General features: G+C 49.7%; 1 protein-coding gene across 1 annotated transcript in view; it reads right to left on the reverse strand.

The window, feature by feature from the left end:
• Positions 1 to 455: 455 nt before the first annotated feature.
• The window catches only part of LOC144604715 (peroxidasin homolog), a 122,235-nt gene continuing 101,132 nt past the window's right edge, over positions 456 to 21,558 (reverse strand). Inside the window, exons 18-25 of the mRNA XM_078419364.1 lie at positions 20,957 to 21,354; positions 19,833 to 20,919; positions 16,050 to 16,184; positions 15,178 to 15,386; positions 13,030 to 13,153; positions 6,235 to 6,322; positions 4,517 to 4,630; positions 456 to 785 (exon numbers count right to left, since the gene is read on the reverse strand). Coding sequence (XP_078275490.1) covers positions 687 to 785; positions 4,517 to 4,630; positions 6,235 to 6,322; positions 13,030 to 13,153; positions 15,178 to 15,386; positions 16,050 to 16,184; positions 19,833 to 20,919; positions 20,957 to 21,354 — 2,254 coding nt within the window. The 3' untranslated portion in view covers positions 456 to 686. The remainder of the gene's footprint in view (positions 786 to 4,516; positions 4,631 to 6,234; positions 6,323 to 13,029; positions 13,154 to 15,177; positions 15,387 to 16,049; positions 16,185 to 19,832; positions 20,920 to 20,956; positions 21,355 to 21,558) is intronic.

Genomic DNA, 21,558 nt, shown 5'->3' on the forward strand with positions numbered 1-21,558 from the left:
AGACACAAAGACTGGAGTAACTCAGCGGGTCAGGCAGCATCTCTGGAGAACATGGATAGGTGATGTTTCGGGTCGGGACTCTTCTTCAGACTGATTGTGGTGGGGTCGGGGGAGGAAGCTGGAAGAGAGGAGGGGGCAGGACATTAAAAAAAATATGGATACTTTTAAGGCGGAGATTACCAGATTCTTGATTAGTACGGGTGTCAGGGGGTACGGGGAGAAGGCAGGAGAATGGGGTTGAGAGGGAAAGATAGATCAGCCATGGTTGAATGGTGGAGTAGACTTGATGGGCCGAATGGCCTAATTCTGCTCCTAGAACCTACGAACCAGAACAAAGTTTGGTGAGTGATTGGTGGATACAGGTGGTGGGGGGGGGGGGGGGGGGGGTGGGGAGTTGATCGGCAGATGATTGGACAAAGGCCAGAGATGAAAAGACAAACGTATTGAGGCTTGAAGGGGTACGAATTGTGAAGTCAGAGGAAGGAATGTGGGTGGAAGGGGGCAAGTGGGTGTGTGTCCAAGTGGGGCATTGGGAAGAGGTGGGGGAGGGGGTGGGGGGGGGGGGGGAGAGGAAAACATAGGGATAAACTTTGACAATAACATAGAACAATTCAAATAGTCCTGGATGTATTCAGTGCCTGTGTGATATAATCTGCTGATGAAACGTCTTTGGTTTTTGATGGTCGTCACTCCTCCTCACAGTCCGGGCAACATTTGCCTCGTTTCTTCACGGGCTTTCTACAGTTCCGAGGGCAGGTCGTCACTACGCACGTGATCTCAGCGTCCTGCAGGTAATAAACGCGAAACAAAAATGCTGACAAATATATTGTATTGTATAAAAAATTAACTCTAATAGATTGACTTTTATATATATCAGTCCAGTTATACCTTAACTGACAGTCCTGGAGTTGTACAGTGTGGAAACAGGCCCTTTGGCCCACCTTGCCCGTGCTGTCTTGTCCAACTGTAAAGTGACCTCCCAACTTCTATTCTCAATATAGACACAAAGTGCTGGAGTAACTCAGCGGGTCAGGCAGCATCTCTGAAGAAAAAGGATGGGTGGATGTTTTGGGTCAGGATCCTTCTTCAGGGTCCTGTCCCAAAGCATCACCCATTCCTTTTCTCCAGAGATGCGGCCTGACCCGCTGAGTTACTTCAGCACTTTGTGTCTATATTCAGTGTATACCAACAGTTCCTTTCTATATATTTAATACTCAATACTCTGACTGATGAAAGCTTTTGTGTCCACTCTATCTATTCGTGATGCCAACTTCTGTGAATGTTTCTTATTAAAAAGAAACTTCCTATCTTCTGCGACCACAACTTCATGCTAACATATATTTCCATTGAATTCATCCCAAAATAATTTCTCATTTTAATTCCTTATTTACATTAAAACACAGAGTGCTGGAATAATTCATCAGGTCAGCATCTCTGGAGGACATGGAAAGGCAATGTTTCTGGATGGGACTCTGGAGTCTGCTTCTCATAATGTTATACGAATTCTATCATGTCTTTCCTCAACCATTGACGTTCCAGAGAAAACAAACCAAATTTGTCCAGCCTCTCCTTATAGTTAATACCCTCTAATCCAGGCAACATTCTGCACCCTCTCCAAAGCCCCCAGGTTCTTCCTGTAAAGGGGCAATCAGCACTGCACATAATGCTCCAAATGTGGACAGACCAAAGCCCTATAAAGCTGCAACATGTCTCCCCGACTCTTGCACTCAGTGCCCCAACTGATGAAGGCCAGCATACCATATGCCTTCTTCACAGCTCTATCTAATTCACGGGAGATGGTCTTGGAGGAGAGGGTACTCCTCAAACTGCGGAGCATCCTGGACAATACAGCTCCCTCCCTCCATGACACACTGGCCAACCTGAGGAGCACCTTCAGCAACAGACAGGTCCCACCAAGATGTAGCACAGAACGAACGCCACAGGAGATCCTTCTTCCCTGTGGTTGTCAAACTGTACAACTCCTCCCCCTTCTGTGGTGGGGTAGACTGACGTGGGGTAGACTGTCGTGGGGTAGACTGTCGTGGGGTAGACTGTCGTGGGGTAGACTGTCGTGGGGTAGACTGTCGTGGGGTAGACTGTCGTGGGGTAGACTGTCGTGGGGTAGACTGTCGTGGGGTAGACTGTCGTGGGGTAGACTGTCGTGGGGTAGACTGTCGTGGGGTAGACTGTCGTGGGGTAGACTGTCGTGGGGTAGACTGTCGTGGGGTAGACTGTCGTGGGGTAGACTGTCGTGGGGTAGACTGTCGTGGGGTAGACTGTCGTGGGGTAGACTGTCGTGGGGTAGACTGTCGTGGGGTAGACTGTCGTGGGGTAGACTGTCGTGGGGTAGACTGTCGTGGGGTAGACTGTCGTGGGGTAGACTGTCGTGGGGTAGACTGTCGTGGGGTAGACTGAGACTGAGACTGACCACCCCCCCCCAATCTTTGCACACCTCCAATCCTTTCCATTCGTCACTTTAATTTCATGTTTCATGTACCTTGTGTTTTTATGACTGTTGGCAGACCAAATTCCCCCCATGGAGATAAATAAAGTTCTTTATCACGGGGAGATTGAGTGATAAAGAGATCTTTTGGCGCATTGACCTTCATCATACACAGTATTGTGTCCAGAAGGTGGGACATTATGTTACATTTGTACAAGATGCTGAGGAAGCCACATTTGGATTACTGTGTTCAGTTTTGGTCACCGTGTTATAGGAAGGGTGCCATTAAGCTGGAAAGAGTGCAGACGAGATTTAAGAGGATGTTGCCGGGATTAGAGGGCCTGAGCTATAGGGAGAGATTGGACATTATTCTTTGGAGCACCGAGGGGTGATCTTATGGAGGTGTATAAAATCATGAGGGGAATAGATCGGGTGAATGCACAGATTAGGGGAATCAAGAACCAGAGGACATAGGTTTGAGGTGAGAGGGAAAAGATTTAATAGGAAGCTGAGGGGCAACTTTTTCCACACAGAGGGTGGTGGGTGTATGGAGTGAGCTGCCAGAGGAGGTAGATGATGCAGGTACAATAACAGCATCAGTTTATTTTAGTTCAGCTTATTATCTTGTGTTACAGCGAAAAGCTTTTTGTAGCGCGCTATCCAGTCATGCGGAAAGACTATACATGATTACAATCAAGCCGTACAGTGTAGACACAGGATAAAGGGAATGATGTTTCGTGAAATGCTGCTGTTGGAGTGGAGGTTTAAAAGAGTGGGGCGATTGTAATGAGTGACTACAGATCTGTTTCAGGGACCAGCACACAGAGAATGGCCTGGGCCGGGCGGCACCTTGCAAGTCATTTTATAAACATTTGGACAGGTACGGTACGTGAATAGGAATGGTTTGGAGGGATATGGGCCAAATGCACCAGCGTAGATGGGGCATCTTGGTCGGCAGGGCTGAGTTGGGCCAAAGGGTCAGTGTAGGAGCCATGTGTGTTTGTGCTGGCTGTTTTGGCATGTTATATTATTTTGTCTAGATATCTTTTGCCGCGTTATTTTGGGCACTTTGGGGGCTGTCGTGAGATGAACACAGACATGGGCATAACGGACTGGGAGAGGGCAGAACTTGGCGGTCTATCTGGAGGCACAAGGACTGGGAGAGGGCAGACATGGAGGCTTTTGGTGAGGTACAGTTCAGACTTGCAACAGACCGGCGACGAGAACCGAAAGCAGACGGAGGGGGGGGGGGGACAAACAGCCAGCTGTGACTTGAATGCAAAATAAGTACAGCCATGGTATGTTCATCTTCTTGTTTGTACAACTACTTCAATAAACAACTAATTAAATTGAAAATACGTTTGGAAATCTCACTGTTGGTTTGCGCCAAGATCGATCTCTCCCACTCCTCGTGGAGTAACGGCAATTAGAATAGAGTTTATTGGAAACGACTGAAGTTGTGCTCGGCGATCGTTTCGCTCAACACCTCCACTCAGTCCGCCTTAACCAACCTGAACTCCCAGTGGCTCAGCACTTCAACTCCCCCTCTCACTCCCTATCTGACCTTTCTGTCATGGGCCTCCTCCATTGTCATAGTGAGGCCCAGTGCAAATTGTAGGAACTGCATCTTGGGCAGCTTACACCCCAGCGGTATGAACATTGATTTCTCTAAATTCAGATAGTTCCTCTTTCCCTCCCTTTCCCCTCCCCCTTCCCAGTTCTCCCACTGTCTTCCCGTCTCCCACTACATCCTATCTTTGTCCGGCCCCCTCCCCTGACATCAGTCCGAAGAAGGGTCTCGACCCAAAACGTCACCCATTCATTCTCTCCCGAGATGCTGCCTGACCCGCTGAGTTACTCCAGCATTTTGTGATACCTTCGAAGTTGCCATTGCAGTCAGTTTCCATGCTGTATGACTTTTTCTCCCCACCTTTGCCGAATTTGCACCCCTAGTTCTCAGTTTGAGAGAGTGGGGTGAGAGGCATTTGATTCAACGGGCAACATTCCCATGCCTGACGTTTTCTTGGTGGAGTTACTCAGTCATTCCACAGCATGCAGAGTTGGATGTCCTACCTTACAGTGGCACACAGTGCAGGGGTCTCTCTCCCAATGCTCCCCTTCCCCTCGTATGTTCCCATCCTTGTCCACGCAGCCCGTTAACTTCAAGCGAGCTTCAAGCAGCTCTACCTATTTATCAACAAAAGAAAAAAGTTCAAAATTGACGACAAAATAAACACGTAGATTTTTCTCTCCTTTCCAGAAAGAACAATTTCCCCATTGTGGCATGAACCACATTATTGTTCAGTGATTTGGTCAATATTATGTAGAGCAGCAAAATAATATAGGAAGTTAGTCACGGTGGTGCAGCGGGTAGAGCTGCTTCCTCACAGCGCCAGAGACCCGGGTTCAATCCTGACCTCGGCTGCTGTCTGTGTGGAGTTTGCACGTTTTCCCTGGACCACGTGGGTTTCCTCCGGGTGCTCCGGTTTCCTCCTACATCCCAAAGACGTGCGGGTTTGCAAGGTTAATCCACAAACTGAAAACTGAAAGTGGATAACATGGAACTAGTGTGATCGGGTGATCGATAGTCAGCGTGGAATCAATGGGCCGAAGGGCCTGTTTCCGTGCTGCATCTCTAAACCAAACTAAACTAGAACTGTGGAAGTTACTGCACATGTTCAGGAGGAAAGATGGCTGCAGGAAAACAATAAACAATATTAGGTAGACACAAAATCCCACAAAGTCCCACCCCCTCCCCTGACATCAGTCTGAAGAAGGGTCTCGATCCGAATTGTCACCCATTCCTTCTCTCCAGAGATGCTGCCTGACCCGCTGAGTTACTCCAGCATCTTGTGTCTACCTTCGACTTATTTAAGAAACTGGGACAAAGCAGCAACTTCACTTAATGGTGTTGACGTGGAAAGTGAAGCAAGTAACATACACTTGGCCCACAGAGGAGCACCAAGGAGACCCGATGGCGCAGCGGGTCGAGCTGCAACCTCACAACGCCAGGGACCCGGGTTCGATCCTGACTACGGGTGCTGTCTGCACGGAGTTTGTACGATCTTCCCGTGACCTGCGTGGGTTTTCTCTAGGAGCTCCGGTTTCCTCCCACACTCCAAAGACGTGCAGGTCTGAATGTTAATTGTAAAATTGTCCCTAGTGTGTAGGATAGTGTTAGTGTACAGGGATCGCTGGTCGGCGCGGGCCCGGTGGGCCGAAGGGCCTGTTTCCATGCTGTATCTCAAAACTAAACGAAAAGCACATGGTTGGGATAAAATGGCGGAGGTGATCAGGTACGTGATAAATTGCTTTCCAATAATGTTCAACACCAACTTTTGAAAATGCCCCTCATATTGTTAAGCTCCAGATTTATTACAAAGACGAAGATTTAGTAAGGAGACAAGGAGGAATTTCTTTAGCCAGAGGGTGGTGAATCTGTGGAATATATTGCCACAGATTGACGTGGAGGCCAAGTCATTGGGTATTTTTAAAGCAGAGATTGATAGGTACTTGGTTAGTCAGGGGTGTCGAAGGTTGTGGTGAGAAGGCAGAGGAATGGGGTTGAGAGGGAAAGGTAGATCAGCCGTGACTGAATAATGGGGTAGGCTCAATGGGCCGAATGTTCCAATTCTGCTCCTATGACTTATGAACTTATGAAGTTGGTTGGTGCAATGCAGAGTGGGAACAATTAAGATTCTAAATTCAATGTGGAAACTATTTTACGATCTTGCAGGTGAAATCGGAACAGTGATGTGATAGCAAAACGTCTGAAGGAGTTCTCATCTTACCTTTCTCCGTAGGGTGTCCAGTTCAGGTCCACAGTTATCAGCCCGGCTAGAGGAGGAATTGGAAATCTTTTCCTGGAGTTCTACATCTCTAGAGGAAATATACATAATCCCTTAAAAGCTGCCAATTTATCAAAACATAACATCAACATTGGAGGTTTGCAAGGGAGCGTTCTCACCCCCTTACAATACTCCCTGTGCATGGTGGCGCAGCGGTAGATTTGCTGCCTTACAGTGCCCGAGACCTGGGTTCAATCTCCACTACGGGTTGTGTCTGTACGGAGCTTGTACGTCCTCCCTGTGACCATGTAATAGGTCACCTCAGCAGTAATATTCCAAGGATTAAAAGAAAAATTATAACATTTTAAAAAAAATTAAAAATGACATTAGTAAGGTAAAAAGACAATATTAAAAATATGTAAAAAGACAATATTAAAAATAATCATCATATATGATTTGAAATGTGTTTATGAGTTCAGAAGCGTTTAAGTGCGGGTTAGGGTTAGTGCGTTGAATGCCAAAGTGGGCGTGTAACTGGAAAGATGATTTCAATGCAATAGAACCTGAAATGCCACATTTTGTAGAAAGAATAATGGGCTACGTCCTTTTTGCAAAATAATGGGCTAAATGGGATGACATAACAAGGACAGAGATGGCGGTAGTTTATTCAATTATTTACAAAGCTCTCAGAACCATTGATAGATACAAAAACCAGGACTAACTCAGCGGGTCAAACAGCATCTTTGAAGAAAAGGAATAGGTGATGTTTTGGGCCAAGACCCATCTTCAGACAAAGCTTTTCTCAGAACCATCACTGGAAGGACAGAATTTAAACAAAAACATAGATTCAATAGACAATAGGTGCAGGAGTAGGCCATTCGGCCCTTCGAGCTAGCACCGCCATTCAATGCGATCATGGCTGATCATTCACAATCAGTACCCCGTTCCTGCCTTCTCCCCATACCCCCTGACTCCGCTATCTTTAAGAGCTCTATCTAGCTCTCTCTTGAAGGCATTCAGAGAATTGGCCTCCACTGCTTTCTGAGGCAGAGAATTCCACTGATTCACAACTCTCTGACTGAAAAAGTTTTTCCTCATCTCCGTTCTAAATGGCCGACCCCTTATTCTTAAACTGTGATCTGCCATTTTAATTTTGACCTTCAACGTTAAGGTGTTGTAGAAACTTGGAAACGCCTTGCAAACTGAGGAGTGCTCCGTGTACAGAGATTTGCTGGTCAGAATGGAAGGTCTGTTTCTGTCGATACAAGGAACTGCAGATGCTGGTTTACAAAAGAAAAGACACAAAGTGCTGGAGTAACTCAGCAGATCAGGAAGTGTCTCTGGATACCACGGATAGGTGACATTTTAGGGTCAGGACCCTTCTGCAGACTGTTTCTGTGCTGTATGACTTTATAATTCTACACATAACTCAATGTAATGGAAAGAACTCACGGCTGCGGCTCGCTAGCAGTCTGTTCGTCTTTTTTCCTTTTTTTTGTTGTTTTTGTTGTGTGTCGGTGTTGGGATGGTTTTTGTTTTTTTTTGGTTGTGTATGTGTGGGGGGTGGTGGTGTGGGTGGGGGAAACCTTTCTCTTTTAGGTCTCTTCCTCACGGCGCGGGGTGCGGCTCGGCTGCGGGGCCTTCCATCGCCCGGTGCGGCTCGGCCGCGGGGCCTAACATCGCTGGTGCGGCTCGGCCGCTGGACTTAACAGTGCCCGGTGCGGCTCGGCCGCGGGGCCTAACATCGCTGGTGCGGCTCGGCCGCTGGACTTAACAGTGCCCGGTGCGGCTCGGCCGCGGGGCCTAACATCGCTGGTGCGGCTCGGCCGCGGGACTTTTCATCGCTGGTGCGGCTCGGCCGCTGGACTTAACATCGCCCGGTGCGGCTTGGCCGCGGGGCCTTCCATCGCCCGGTGCGGCTCGGCCGCGGGGGCCTAACATCGCCCGGTGCGGCTCGGCCGCGGGACTTTTCATCGCTGGAGCGGCTCGGCCGCTGGACTTAACATCGCCCGGTGCGGCTTGGCCGCGGGGCCTTCCATCGCCAGGTGCGGCTCGGCCGCGGGGCCTAACATCGCCCGGTGCGGCTCGGCCGCGGGACTTAGCTGCGCACGGCTTGGTCGCGGGGCCTTCCATCGCCCGGTGCGGCTCGGCCGCGGGGGCCTAACATCGCTGGTGCGGCTCGGCCGCTGGACTTAACAGTGCCCGGTACGGCTCGGCCGCGGGGCCTAACATCGCTGGTGCGGCTCGGCCGCTGGACTTAACAGTGCCCGGTGCGGCTCGGCCGCGGGGCCTAACATCGCTGGTGCGGCTCGGCCGCGGGACTTTTCATCGCTGGTGCGGCTCGGCCGCTGGACTTAACATCGCCCGGTGCGGCTTGGCCGCGGGGCCTTCCATCGCCCGGTGCGGCTCGGCCGCGGGGTCTAACATCGCCCGGTGCGGCTCGGCCGCGGGACTTTTCATCGCTGGAGCAGCTCGGCCGCTGGACTTAACATCGCCCGGTGCGGCTTGGCCGCGGGGCCTTCCATCGCCCGGTGCGGCTCGGCCGCGGGGCCTAACATCGCCCAGTGCGGCTCGGCCGCGGGACTTAGCTGCGCACGGCTCGGTCGCGGGGCCTTCCATCGCCCGGTTCGGCCGCGGGACGTCTCAGCGCCCGGTGCGACTCGGCCGCGGGGACTTCCATCCCCTTGCGGGGACTGCGCGGGTCGGTCGGGGACGAGCTGTCTGTCCGTGGGCGTGGGGAAGAGAGTGGAAGTTTTGTTGCCTCCATCACAGTGAGGGGGTGTTTGGAGTCACTGTGATGGACGTTTGTGTTGGGGTCATGTGTCTTGTGTTCTTTTTTGTGTGTGACTGCTATGTAGTTTCGTTCGGTACCTTGGTACCGAATGACAAATAAAGCTCTGTTGAACTGTTGAACTGTTGAACACAAATGGATATCACGTGAAATAGTTACTGTGATTAGTATAGTTAGTTGATTTAACCTTTCTCATAGGTATGAAGCCAGGGCACAAAATGACCAGCTAATGGTTCAATGGTACTTTAAGTCACATGTACCGAGGTAGAATGAAAACAACCTTTTATACAGACACAGTCCGATTCACCTCTACCCCATTGCGGACATTGAACTTTGTCTCTGGAACTGATGCGCGACAATGTTGAGAACTATATTCTGAACTCTGTATCTTCCCTTTTTCTCGATCTATTGTACTTGAGTTTGAACTGATTGCATCTAACTATGGTACATCTGATCTGTTTGGATAGCATGCAAAACAAAGCTTTTCGCTGTACCTCGGCACATGTGACAATAATAATAATAAACCTAAACCTCTTACTCTACAAACGCACAATCACACCCACGCCCAAGAGTGTAAGAATAGAAGATTACACACAGTCAGTGCTCAAGAGTTGCCATGTTTCCAGCACCCACTTGTTCATAAGTTATAGGAGCAGAATAAGACCATTCGGCCCATCAAGTCTACAAAGAGGTGGAAAGACTCTAAGGGGAGTAAGAGACACCTGTGGCTGACGAGGGAAGTCAGGGACAGCATAAAAATTAAGGAGAGGAAGTATAACATAGCAAAGAAGAGTGGGAAGACAGAGGATTGGGACTCTTTTAAAGAGCAACAAAAGTTAACTAAAAAGGCAATACGAGGAGAAAAGATGAGGTACGAGGGTAAACTAGCCAATAATATAAAGGAGGATAGCAAAAGTTTTTTTAGGTACGTGAAGAGGAAAAAAATAGTCAAGGCAAATGTGGGTCCCTTGAAGACAGAAGCAGGGGAATTTATTATGGGGAACAAAGAAATGGCAGACGAGTTAAACCGTTACTTTGGATCTGTCTTCACTGAGGAAGATACACACAATCTCCCAAATGTTCTAGGGGCTGGAGAACCTAGGGTGATGGAGGAACTGAAGGAAATCCACATTAGGCAGGAAATGGTTTTGGGTAGACTGATGGGACTGAAGGCTGATAAATCCCCAGGGCCTGATGGTCTGCATCCCAGAGTACTTAAGGAGGTGGCTCTAGAAATAGTGGAAGCATTGGAGATCATTTTTCAATGTTCTATAGATTCAGGATCAGTTCCTGTGGATTGGAGAATAGCAAATGTTATCCCACTTTTTAAGAAAGGAGGGAGAGAGAAAACGGGTAATTATAGACCAGTTAGTCTGACATCAGTGGTGGGGAAAATGCTGGAGTCAATTATAAAAGACGAAATTGCTGAGCATTTGGATAGCAGTTACGGGATCGTTCCGAGTCAGCATGGATTTACGAAGGGGAAATCATGCTTGACAAATCTACTGGAATTTTTTGAGGATGTAACTAGGAAAATTGACAAGGGAGAGTCAGTGGATGTGGTGTACCTCGACTTTCAGAAAGCCTTCGACAAGGTCCCACATAGGAGATTAGTGGGCAAAATTAGGGCACATGGTATTGGGGGTAGGGTACTGACATGGATAGAAAATTGGTTAACAGACAGAAAGCAAAGAGTGGGGATAAATGGGTCCCTTTCGGAATGGCAGGCAGTGACCAATGGGGTACCGCAAGGTTCGGTGCTGGGACCCCAGCTATTTACGATATACATTAATGACTTAGACGAAGGGATTAAAAGTACCATTAGCAAATTTGCAGATGATACTAAGTTGGGGGGTAGTGTGAATTGTGAGGAAGATGCAATAAGGCTGCAGGGTGACCTGGACAGGTTGTGTGAGTGGGCGGATACATGGCAGATGCAGTTTAATGTAGATAAGTGTGAGGTTATTCACTTTGGAAGTAAGAATAGAAAGGCAGATTATTATCTGAATGGTGTCAAGTTAGGAGGAGGGGGAGTTCAACGAGATCTGGGTGTCCTAGTGCATCAGTCAATGAAAGGAAGCATGCAGGTTCAGCAGGCAGTGAAGAAAGCCAATGGAATGTTGGCCTTCGTAACAAGAGGAGTTGAGTATAGGAGCAAAGAGGTCCTTCTACAATGGTACCGGGCCCTGGTGAGACCGCACCTGGAGTACTATGTGCAGTTTTGGTCTCCAAATATGAGGAAGGATATTCTTGCTATGGAGGGCGTGCAGCGTAGGTTCACTAGATTAATTCCCGGAATGGCGGGACTGTCGTATGTTGAAAGGCTGGAGCGATTGGGCTTGTATACACTGGAATTTAGAAGGATGAGGGGGGATCTTATTGAAACATATAAGATAATTAGGGGATTGGACACATTAGAGGCAGATAACATGTTCCCAATGTTGGGGGAGTCCAGAACAAGGGGCCACAGTTTGAGAATAAGGGGTAGGCCATTTAGAACGGAGATGAGGAAGAACTTTTTCAGTCAGAGGGTGGTGAAGGTGTGGAATTCTCTGCCTCAGAAGGCAGTGGAGGCCAGTTCGTTGGATGCTTTCAAGAGAGAGCTGGATAGAGCTCTTAAGGATAGCGGAGTGAGGGGGTATGGGGAGAAGGCAGGAACGGGGTACTGATTGATAGTGATCAGCCATGATCGCATTGAATGGCGGTGCTGGCTCGAAGGGCTGAATGGCCTACTCCTGCACCTATTGTCTATTGTCTATTGCACTATTCAATCGTGGCTGGTCTATCTTTTCCTTCTCAACCTCATTCTCCTGCCTTCTGCGGACCTTTCACCGTCCGGCGCGGCTGGAACGCGGCAACTTCAACAGCCTGACCGTGGGAGAAGACGGCAGGGGAAGAGAAAAAGACATTCTGGCCTTCCATCACAGTGAGGAGGTGACTGGAGGAGACTCACTGTGATGGATGTTTCCTTTTGTTTGGTGTTGGTTTGTGATTGTGTGTGTTATTGCTCATTTTTATTGCTCTTATTGTTGGACTGTGGGTAATCTTTCATTTCACAGCACATTTATGCGTATGTGACAAATAAACTTGACTATTGACTATTTTCCCCATAACCCCTGACACCAATCAAGAATCTGTCAATCTCCGCCTTAAAAATACCCATTGACTTTGTCTCCACAGCCGTCTGTGGCAATGAATCTCAGATTCACCACCCTCTGACTAAAGAACTTCCTCCTCATTTCCTTTCTAAAGGTACGTCCTTTTATTCTGAGGCTGTGGCCTCTGGTCCTATCTTTTCCTCTCATAGAAACATAGAAAATAGGTGCAGGAGTAGGCCATTCGGCCCTTCGAGCCTGCACCACCATTCAATATGATCATGGCTGATCATCCAACTCGGTATCCCGTACCTGCCTTCTCTCCATACCCCCTGATCCCTTTGGCCACAAGGGCCACATCTAACTCCCTCTTAAATATAGCCAATGAACTGGCCTCAACTACCTTCTGTGGCAGAGAATTCCACAGATTCACCACACTCTGTGTGAAAAAAAACTTTCTCATCTTGGTCCTAAAAGACTTCCCCCTTATCGTTAAACTGTGACCCCTTGTTCTGGACTTCCCCAACATCAGGAACAATCTTCCTGCATCTAGCCTGTCCAACCCCTTAAGAATTTTGTACGTTTCTATAAGATCCCCCCTCAATCTTCTATATTCCAGCGAGTACAAGCCGAGTCTATCCAGTCTTTCTTCATATGAAAGTCCTGCCATCCCAGGAATCAATCTGGTGAACCTTCTCTGTACTCCCTCTATGGCAAGAATGTCTTTCCTCAGATTAGGAGACCAAAACTGTACGCAATACTCCAGGTGTGGTCTCACCAATGCCCTGTACAACCCCATTCCCCTGCCGTCTCCCCATAAACCCCAGACACCGTTTTGTATCCTCTTGCGGAAAATGTTCTGATCTTGTTTGAAAAAAGATCGTACAACCGGAGAATGTACATGTCGTTTACCTCTCTCTTAGTTTTGGCTCCTGCTTCTGATGTGAGTCCTTAGCATCTGGGAAACTGTATTCTTCAGACCGCTTGCTGTGGAACCTCTGAGAGAGGGTGTTGAACTGTCCGCGGTTAGCACAGTCTAGACCAACAAAAATAATTCACCACGTTATACGCTCATAAGTGATAGGAGCAGAATTAGGCCATTCGGCCCATCAAGTCCGCTCCGCCATTCAATCATGGCTGATCTATCTCTCACTCCTAACCCCACTGTTCTGCCTTCTCCCCATAACCCCTGACACGCGTGTAAATGTAACTGTGCTCACGTCTATCTCTGTGGGGGGGGGGGGGGGGGGGGGGGGGGGGGGGGTTTGAGGGGGGTTGGGGTTTTGTTTTGTTGTTTTAAAAAAAAACCCAATTTGTTTTAAACCAAAAATAATTGAATCAATTATTTACAATAATATTTACAGTGCAAAATAAATCAACACAAAACCCACCACCATTATACAAGTCAAACAAATAGACTAGGTAAACTCCTACACAATGGTATCGTCATCCTTACATCAGTCTGAAGAAGGGTCTCGACCCGAAACGTCACCCATTCCTTCTCTCCGGAGATGCTGCCTGACCCGCTGAGTTACTCCAGCATTTTGTGTCTACCTTCGATTTAAACCAGCATCTGCACTTTTTTTCCGCCTCACCATCCTTGTACGTCTATTTCTGTTCACGCCACCAGATGGAAGCAAATGTTGTCACGTACGTTCGGCCACTGTGCCAACTGGCTCCATCTACAATGTCAGAGAACAGCCGAGACCTTGTCCAAAATCACGTGTTTATTGGAATCGGGGAATTGTAGCTTGACACAATGTTTGAATTTAAAACATGTCGAGCCAATATTTATTCTATAGTGTAATCAAGGAAAACTCGGACATTCCTGCAACTTATTCTATTAAAGTTATAAATACGCCTTGGTAGCATGGCGCTGTTGGCACTGAGACTCTACATAAAGGAAAACCTTATTCAGTGAAACGCACGATCTCTTGCCCTGTGCAGCTGCACAGATGGGAAATGCTCACAGCTCAGACGGGAATGTATTGTGCTTTCTAATAGGTATTACAAATGATTGGAACACTTTAACTATAGAGTGGTGCAGCGTGGAAACACGCCCTTGGGTCCAACTTGCCCACACCGACCAACATGTCCCATCTGCACTAGTCGCACCTGCCTGGTCCATATCCCTCTAAACCGATCACAAGACACACAAAGCACTAGAGTAACTCTGGGTGGAGATTGTCAATGCTTTGGCCTTTTCCTCTGGGGCCTTTTGTCCGTCTGCCAATGAAGCACATGCTCACCTGCATTCACCTATCACTTTGTCCTTCCTCACCTCTCCCCCAGCTCAGTAATGAAGCGGTAGAGTTGCTGCCTCACAGCGCTGGAGACCTGCGTTCGATCCTGACTATGGATGCTGTCTGCACGGAGTTTGTACATTCTCCCAGGGACTGTGTGGGTTTTCTCCGGATGCTCTGGTTTCTTCCCACATTCCGAAGACGTACAGGCTTGTAGGTTAATTGACTTCAATAAAAACAATTGTGAATTGTCCCTAGTGTGCGGGATAGTGCAAGTGTACGGGGTGGTCGCTGGTGGGCACAGGCCCAGTGGGCAGAAGCTCCCGTTTCTGCTCTGTATCTCTAAACTATCTCTAAAATCTAAAGTCTACACTCAGCGGGACACTGCCTGAACTGCTGAGTTGTTCCAGCACTTTGTGTTTATCTTTGTTATAAACTAGCATCTGCAGTTCCTTCCCACACACTCAGTTGATATTGTTCATTCAGTTTAGTTTACTTTAGTTTAGAGATACAGCGCGGAAACAGGCCCTTCGGCCCACCGAGTCCGCGCCGACCAGCGATCCCCGTGCATTATCACTACCCTACATGCACCAGGGCCAATTTTTACATTTACACCAAGCCAATTAACCTACAAACCTGTACGTCTTTGGAATGTGGGAGGAAAATTACGATCTCGGAGAAAACCCACGCAGGTCACGGGGAGAACGTACAAACTCCGTACAGACAGCACCCGTAGTCGGGATCGAACCCGGGTCTCTGGCGCTGTGAGGCAGCAACTCTACCGCTGCGCCACCGTGCCACATTTCCCGCAGCTTACCTTCACAGCAGTCCTGCCACATCCGCAGGTCGATGCTTGGAATTTCCTTGCAGTTGAGGTAGCCCTGAGGATAATGTGCCACCTTGAAAACGTCAGACTGGACCTGCTGGATGTGGTCACCATTGTCACAGATGACACGTGCGAGCGAGGCTTGCTTTACCTGAGTTAGCTGCGCTGGGCTGAACACACCTGGGTTTTCGTACCAGAATCTGCGCAAATAGAATAAGTCATCTCAATGATTTTACTTTAGTTTAGTTTATAGATACAGTGCGGAAACAGGCCCTTCGGCCCACCGGGTCCGCGCCGACCAGCGATCCCCGCACATTAACACTATCCTACACCCACTAGGGACAATTTTTACATTTACCAAGCCAATTAACATACAAACCTGCACGTCTTTGGAGTGTGGGAGGAAACCGAAGATCTCGGAGAAAACCCACGCGGTCACGGGGAGAACGTACAAACTCCGTACAGACAGCGCCCGCAGTCGGGATCGAACCCGGGTCTCTGGCGCTGGATTCGCTGTAAGGCAGCAACTCTATCGCTGCGCCACCGTGGCCGACCGTGACCGATTCTCCTAAGGCATGAAGATTTTGTTGCTGAAGAGTCATGGTGCCATGCAGCGTGGAAACAGGCCCTTCGGACTCTATCCCTTGGAATGCAGGCGATGAGGGGTGGTCTTATAGAGGTGTATAAGATCATGAGAAAAATAGATCGGGAAGAGGCACAGAATGGCCTCCTCCTGCACCTATTGTCTATTGTCTATTGTAGCGCTGTGAGGCAGCACCTCTACCGCTGGGCCACCGTGCAGGCAGTTTTTGGACACCTCGATGTAAAGCACATTCTTTCTCAGCTAAACCCTGCACGTTTACCTGTCCCCGTCACGTAGTCTGCGGAACTGAGTGGTGAGCAGGCAGAGAAGTGTAGGGCCCACCCTCGAGCCAGGGATCAGGTCTTCCACCATCAGCGCCGGCCACAGGTCGATGTTCCGCGGAGAACCGTACAACCTGAAACAACAGCAAGGCTCATCACCGACAATCAAATCATCCCTGTCAATCAGTCAGCATGAACACTCAAAAACCCCATCGCAAATGATCACTATTGACAGATGATGAAGTGCAGACACTCCACACCGATCAGCCAAAACATTATGACCACTGACAGGCGAAGAGAATAACATTGATCACCTTGTTACAATGGTACCTGTCAAGGGGTGGGATATATCAGGCAGCAAGTGAACAGTCAGTTCTTTGAAGTTGATGTGTTGGATGCAGGAGAAATGGGCAGGAGTAAAGACCTGAGTGACTCTGACAAGGGCCAAATTGTTATGGCCAGACGACTGGGTCAGAGCATCTGTGAAACGGCAAGGCTTGTGGGGGTGCTCCCGGTCAGCAGTGGTGAGTACCTACCGACAGTGGTCCGAGGAGGGACAAACCACAAACCGGCGACAGACAGGGTGTCGGGCGCCCAAGGCTCATCGATGCGCGAGGGCAACGAAGGCTGTCCCGTCTGGTCCGAACCGACAGAAGGTCGACTGTGGCACAAGTCACAGAAAATTTTAATGGTGGTTGCAGGAGGAATGTGTCACAATACACAGTGCATCGCACCCTGCTGTGTATGGGTATCACAAAATGCTGGAGTAACTCAGCAGGTCAGGCAGCATCTAGGAGAGAGGGAATGGGTGACGTTTCGGGTCGAGACCCTTCTTCAGACCTGAAACTTCACCCATTCCCTCTCCCCTGAGATGCTGCCTGACCTGCTGAGTTACTCCAGCATTTTGTGATACCTTCGATTTGTACCAGCATCTGCAGTTATTTTCCTACACTGCTGCACACGGAGGACCAACAGCATATTAGACAGGTGGTCATAATGTTTTGGCTGATCGGTTTATGCTGAACTGTTATTTCGAGAAACTATCTCCAAGATAATAAACACCTTGATGTGTAGGAAGGAACTTCTGATGCTGGTTTATACAGAAGATAGGCACAAAATGCTGGATTAACTCAACGGATCAGGCAGCATCTCTGGAGAAAAGGAATGGGTGACGTTTCGGGTCGGGACCCTTCCTCAGATTGAAGAGGGGTTCCGACCCGATACGTCACCCAACGCCTTGAAGTATTTTGGCAACTGTGATGGAGCCGTCTCCATGACACCTACCTGCTGAAACGTTGCACCTGAGCGGCTCCAGAATATCACATCAACTTGGCTGCGGCTTCAACGATTTTAAAGTGAGCTTCAGAACAAAGCTAATTTAGGACAAAACAACAACTCAAGATCTTTTATAACAGACAACAGGATTTATCAAACTGGAAGGGCAACGTTTAAAGATGCCTTGTTTGTGGTACTGGGTTAAAGCTTTGTGTCCATACCAATTTGATAGGAACCTGAGGGGCAACATCTTCACACCCAGGGTGGTGGGTATGTGGAGTTAGCTGCCACAGGAGGTAGTTGAGGCAGGTACTAGAACAGTGCTTAAAAAGGCACTTGCATGGATAGGAAAGGTTTAGAGGGATATGGGCCAAAGATAAGGCATATGTGACTGGTTTGGATTACCTTTCTTGGTCAGCATGGACAGGTTGGGCCGAAGGGCCTGTTTCCATGCTGAATGACACCAGGAGCAAGCCTACAGAGACTTCAAAGGTATTTATTTCACAAAATGCTGGAGTAACTCAGCAGGTCAGGCAGCATCTCAGGAGAGAAGGAATGGGTGACGTTTCGGGTCGAGACTGAAGAAGGGTCTCGACCCGAAACGTCACCCATTCCTTCTCTCCTGAGATGCTGCCTGACCTGCTGAGTTACTTCAGCATTTTATGAAATAAATACCTTCGATTTGTACCAGCATCTGCAGTTATTTTCTTACACTACAGAGACTTCGAGTAGCTTACAATGACGTTACGAGAATATTACTTAAGAGACCTAGGTGGTGGACTGCAGGACTCAGTACTTTACAAACTGTCTTAAGAAACCTTATGTATAAATTTATTTGCTGGATTAATGACTCTGAAAATGAAATAAGCTTGGCCTTATCAAACAGAAGGTTTAGCACTACACGTAGCTACGTATCCCAGCTGTGGAGATATTGGGATAGTTGTCTCGTTGTAGGACACTGATTTTTTAAATTATTGGTTTTAAACCATGTATTGTGCTTTTGTGTGTAATTAATCGTGCCTTTGTAAGTAATTTATTCTATGTAATGTCTTGTCTTTTAACTGGGCCTCGAGTCCGGAATAAAGCAAATGTATGTAATGTCTTTAAAATAACTTGTTCAAAAGCTCAGTAGAGCTTAGCAGCCACAGTTTAAGAATAAGGGGTAGGCCATTTAGAACGGAGATGAGGAAAAACTTTTTCAGTCAGAGAGTTGTGAATCTGTGGAATTCTCTGCCTCAGAAGGCAGTGGAGGCTAATTCTCTGAATGCATTCAAGAGAGAGCTAGATAGAGCTCTTAAGGATAGCGGAGTCAGGGGGTATGGGGAGAAGGCAGGAACGGGGTACTGATTGTGAATAATCAGCCATGATCACATTGAATGGCGGTGCTGGCTCGAAGGGCCGAATGGCCTCCTCCTGCACCTATTATCTATTGTCAGCCCAGGCATCGCAATGTCTAAGAAACATGTGGACAGGTACATGGATAGAAATGGGTGAGAGGGTATATGGACCAAACGCAGGCCAGTGGGACCAGTGTAGATGGGGTATGCTGGTCGGAGTGGGCAGGTTGGGTGGCGGGTCGTGTTTCCACGCTGTGTGACTCTATGACAAGAGAGAAGCTGTGCCATTTTTGTTTTTTTCTCTCTCTCTCTGCTTTCATTTCATTTCACTGCACATCTTGTATATATGGGTGTGACAAATAAACTTGACTTGACTGTAGATCAATCCTCTAGGCGGATTGATCCATGCCTGACTTTCGTATTGCTGACCTGATCTATGGTCCATGCCTGGGTTTTGTAGTGTTATCTGTAATATGCTGCTGGTTAAAGTCGTTTCACTTTGTAACCATGATGTTTGGCATCCAGAGGTTTTCTCACCGGCTCTCAGCATTGTATTTGTAATAAAACGCTTATATAGAAGTCAAATCAAGTCAAGTCAATTGTATTTGTATAGCACATTTAAAAACAACCCACGTTGACCAAAGTGCTGTATAAGAAAATAACTGCAGATGCTGGTACAAATCGAAGGTATTTATTCACAAAATGCTGGAGTAACTCAGCAGGTCAGGCAGCATCTCAGGAGAGAAGGAATGGGTGACGTCTTGGGTCGAGACCCTTCTTCAGACTGACCATCAAAGTGCTGTACATCAGTTCAGGTACTAAGAACGAATATACAATGGCAAATCCTTCCTTTGTCCCGCCCCCCTGACATCAGTCTGAAGAAGGGTCTCGACCCGAAACGTCACCCATTCCTTCTCTCCTGAGTTACTCCAGCATTTTGTGAATAAATACCTTGGATTTGTACCAGCATCTGCAGTTATTTTCTTATACAATGGCAAGTTAAACGATCTGTGGAAATCTACACCTGTAACATTGACTTGCTCACCTTTGCAAATCTACTACCTGCTCACCTTTGCAAATGTACTACCTGCTCACCTTTGCAAATGTACTACCTGCTCACCTTTACAAATGTACTACCTGCTCACCTTTGCAAATGTACTACTTGCTCACCTTTGCAGCTTTTGCCGGATCTCCGGGTTACTGATCTCGTTTTTCAAGTGGTCGAAGTGCTGTGCGGAGGTGAGGTTGCAGAAGATCCTGTAGTCGTTGTAGGGGGGTATGCCGTGGTCGCGGCCTCGCTGGATGTTGATGGCAGCCAGGTCCAGGGACACGGCGTGGGCCATGGAGAAGAGCTTCTCGGTCAGCTCCAGGTTGAGCAGTTGGGTGGGCACCCTCATCTTGCCGGGCACGCCGAAGAGCCCCCGGAGCAGGGGGTCGACGCCACCCTCGTGGGCCAGCCGGGAGGGTGAGAAGAAGGCCTTGTGCAGTGGCAGGTGTCCGTGGGGGCCGGGCTGGAAGGTCTGGTCCAGACGCTGGAGGACGGGGTTGACCAGCGTGTGGCCGAAGCGGAACGCGGCGGTGGCGAAGGCGTTGAGGATGCCGGCGTTGACGTTGGGGTCGTAGCCGCGGTAGCCCCCCAGGGTCTCCATGCCCACCACCCCCAGCACCTTGGGCAGCCAGTGGGCGTAGGTGATGTGCTGCATCTGTGCGCCCACCAGCTTGCGGGCCTGGTGATACACGGTGTCAGCGTCCCAGTGGGGGTTGAGGGCTAGCAGGCGGGCGGCCACTCGGTTGTGCTCGCGGAACCACACGGTGTGCAGGGCGGTCAGGGCCACGTGCTCATTGGAGCGGTGGTCACCGGCGTGGAAGCAGGGCACGGGCGGGGGGCTACTGCTGCTGCTGTTGCCGGGGCCGGGGGGCCGCAGGCACTCGGTGGGTGACGCCGCGCTGGCGAAGGGCAGCAGGTACTTGCCCGGGGCTCCGGCCACCTCCTCGCCCACCCTCAGTAGCCCACCCCGGCCCCCCGACCCCCGCAGACCCCGCGCCTCTGCCTCGCTGCTGCCGTACACGTTGGACGCGTCCAGGTACGAGGTCAGAGAGTTGATCTGCTCCCGGGGGTACACCCAGCCCCCCTGCCCCCCCTCCCCCTGCCCCTCCTCCCCCCCTTGCCCCCCCTGCCCCAGCAGCAGCGACGTGGAACCGCTGCCACACACCGGGCTGGAGCGCATGAAGGGCAGGCACCCTCCGCCCCCTCCCCCCCCGGGGGTCTCCCCCTCCCCCTCCCCGCCCCCCCCGGGGGTCCCCGGCCGGCATGAGGATGGGGAAGCAGGGGGGCTCGTCGTTGCAGGAGCGCTGGCACGGCTGGCCGTCGGAGTAGCGGGCCGTGCTGAGGGCGGGTGCCGTCAGGTCCAGGTCGTGGTCCAGGAACTGTCCCCACTGCATCAGCAGGTGTGTGTACAGGTGGTCGGGGGAGACGGTCTCGCTGCCCACCAGGGTGGTGGAGACCAGGCGCGGCAGGGGCAGGGGCTGGGGCAGGGGCAGGGGCTGGGGCATGGTAGCCCCCCGGCCCGGCCGCCAGCCCCGGGGCAGGTTGAAGCCGTTCTCGTACACGGGCTTGAGCAGCCGCTGGAAGGCAGTGAGCGACGCGCCCCAGGTGGGATGCTGCAGGTTGTTGCAGGTGCCATCGTGGGACCTAGACACAAGACACAAGGCACAAGGTGACTCAGCGGGACAGGCAGGACAGTACAGGCAGCATCTGGGGGACAAGGGACGGGACGGGACACGACTTGGCCACACACTGGGGCTGCCGACCTCCTCACTCACCAAATACTAGGTGGGCGAAGGGGGACGAGAGATACACATGGCGATCAGGAGGACACTTGGACCTGGACTATAC

Source organism: Rhinoraja longicauda, chromosome 22 (genome assembly GCF_053455715.1).
Source record: "Rhinoraja longicauda isolate Sanriku21f chromosome 22, sRhiLon1.1, whole genome shotgun sequence".
In the NCBI taxonomy this organism is placed as follows: Eukaryota; Metazoa; Chordata; class Chondrichthyes; order Rajiformes; family Arhynchobatidae; genus Rhinoraja; species Rhinoraja longicauda.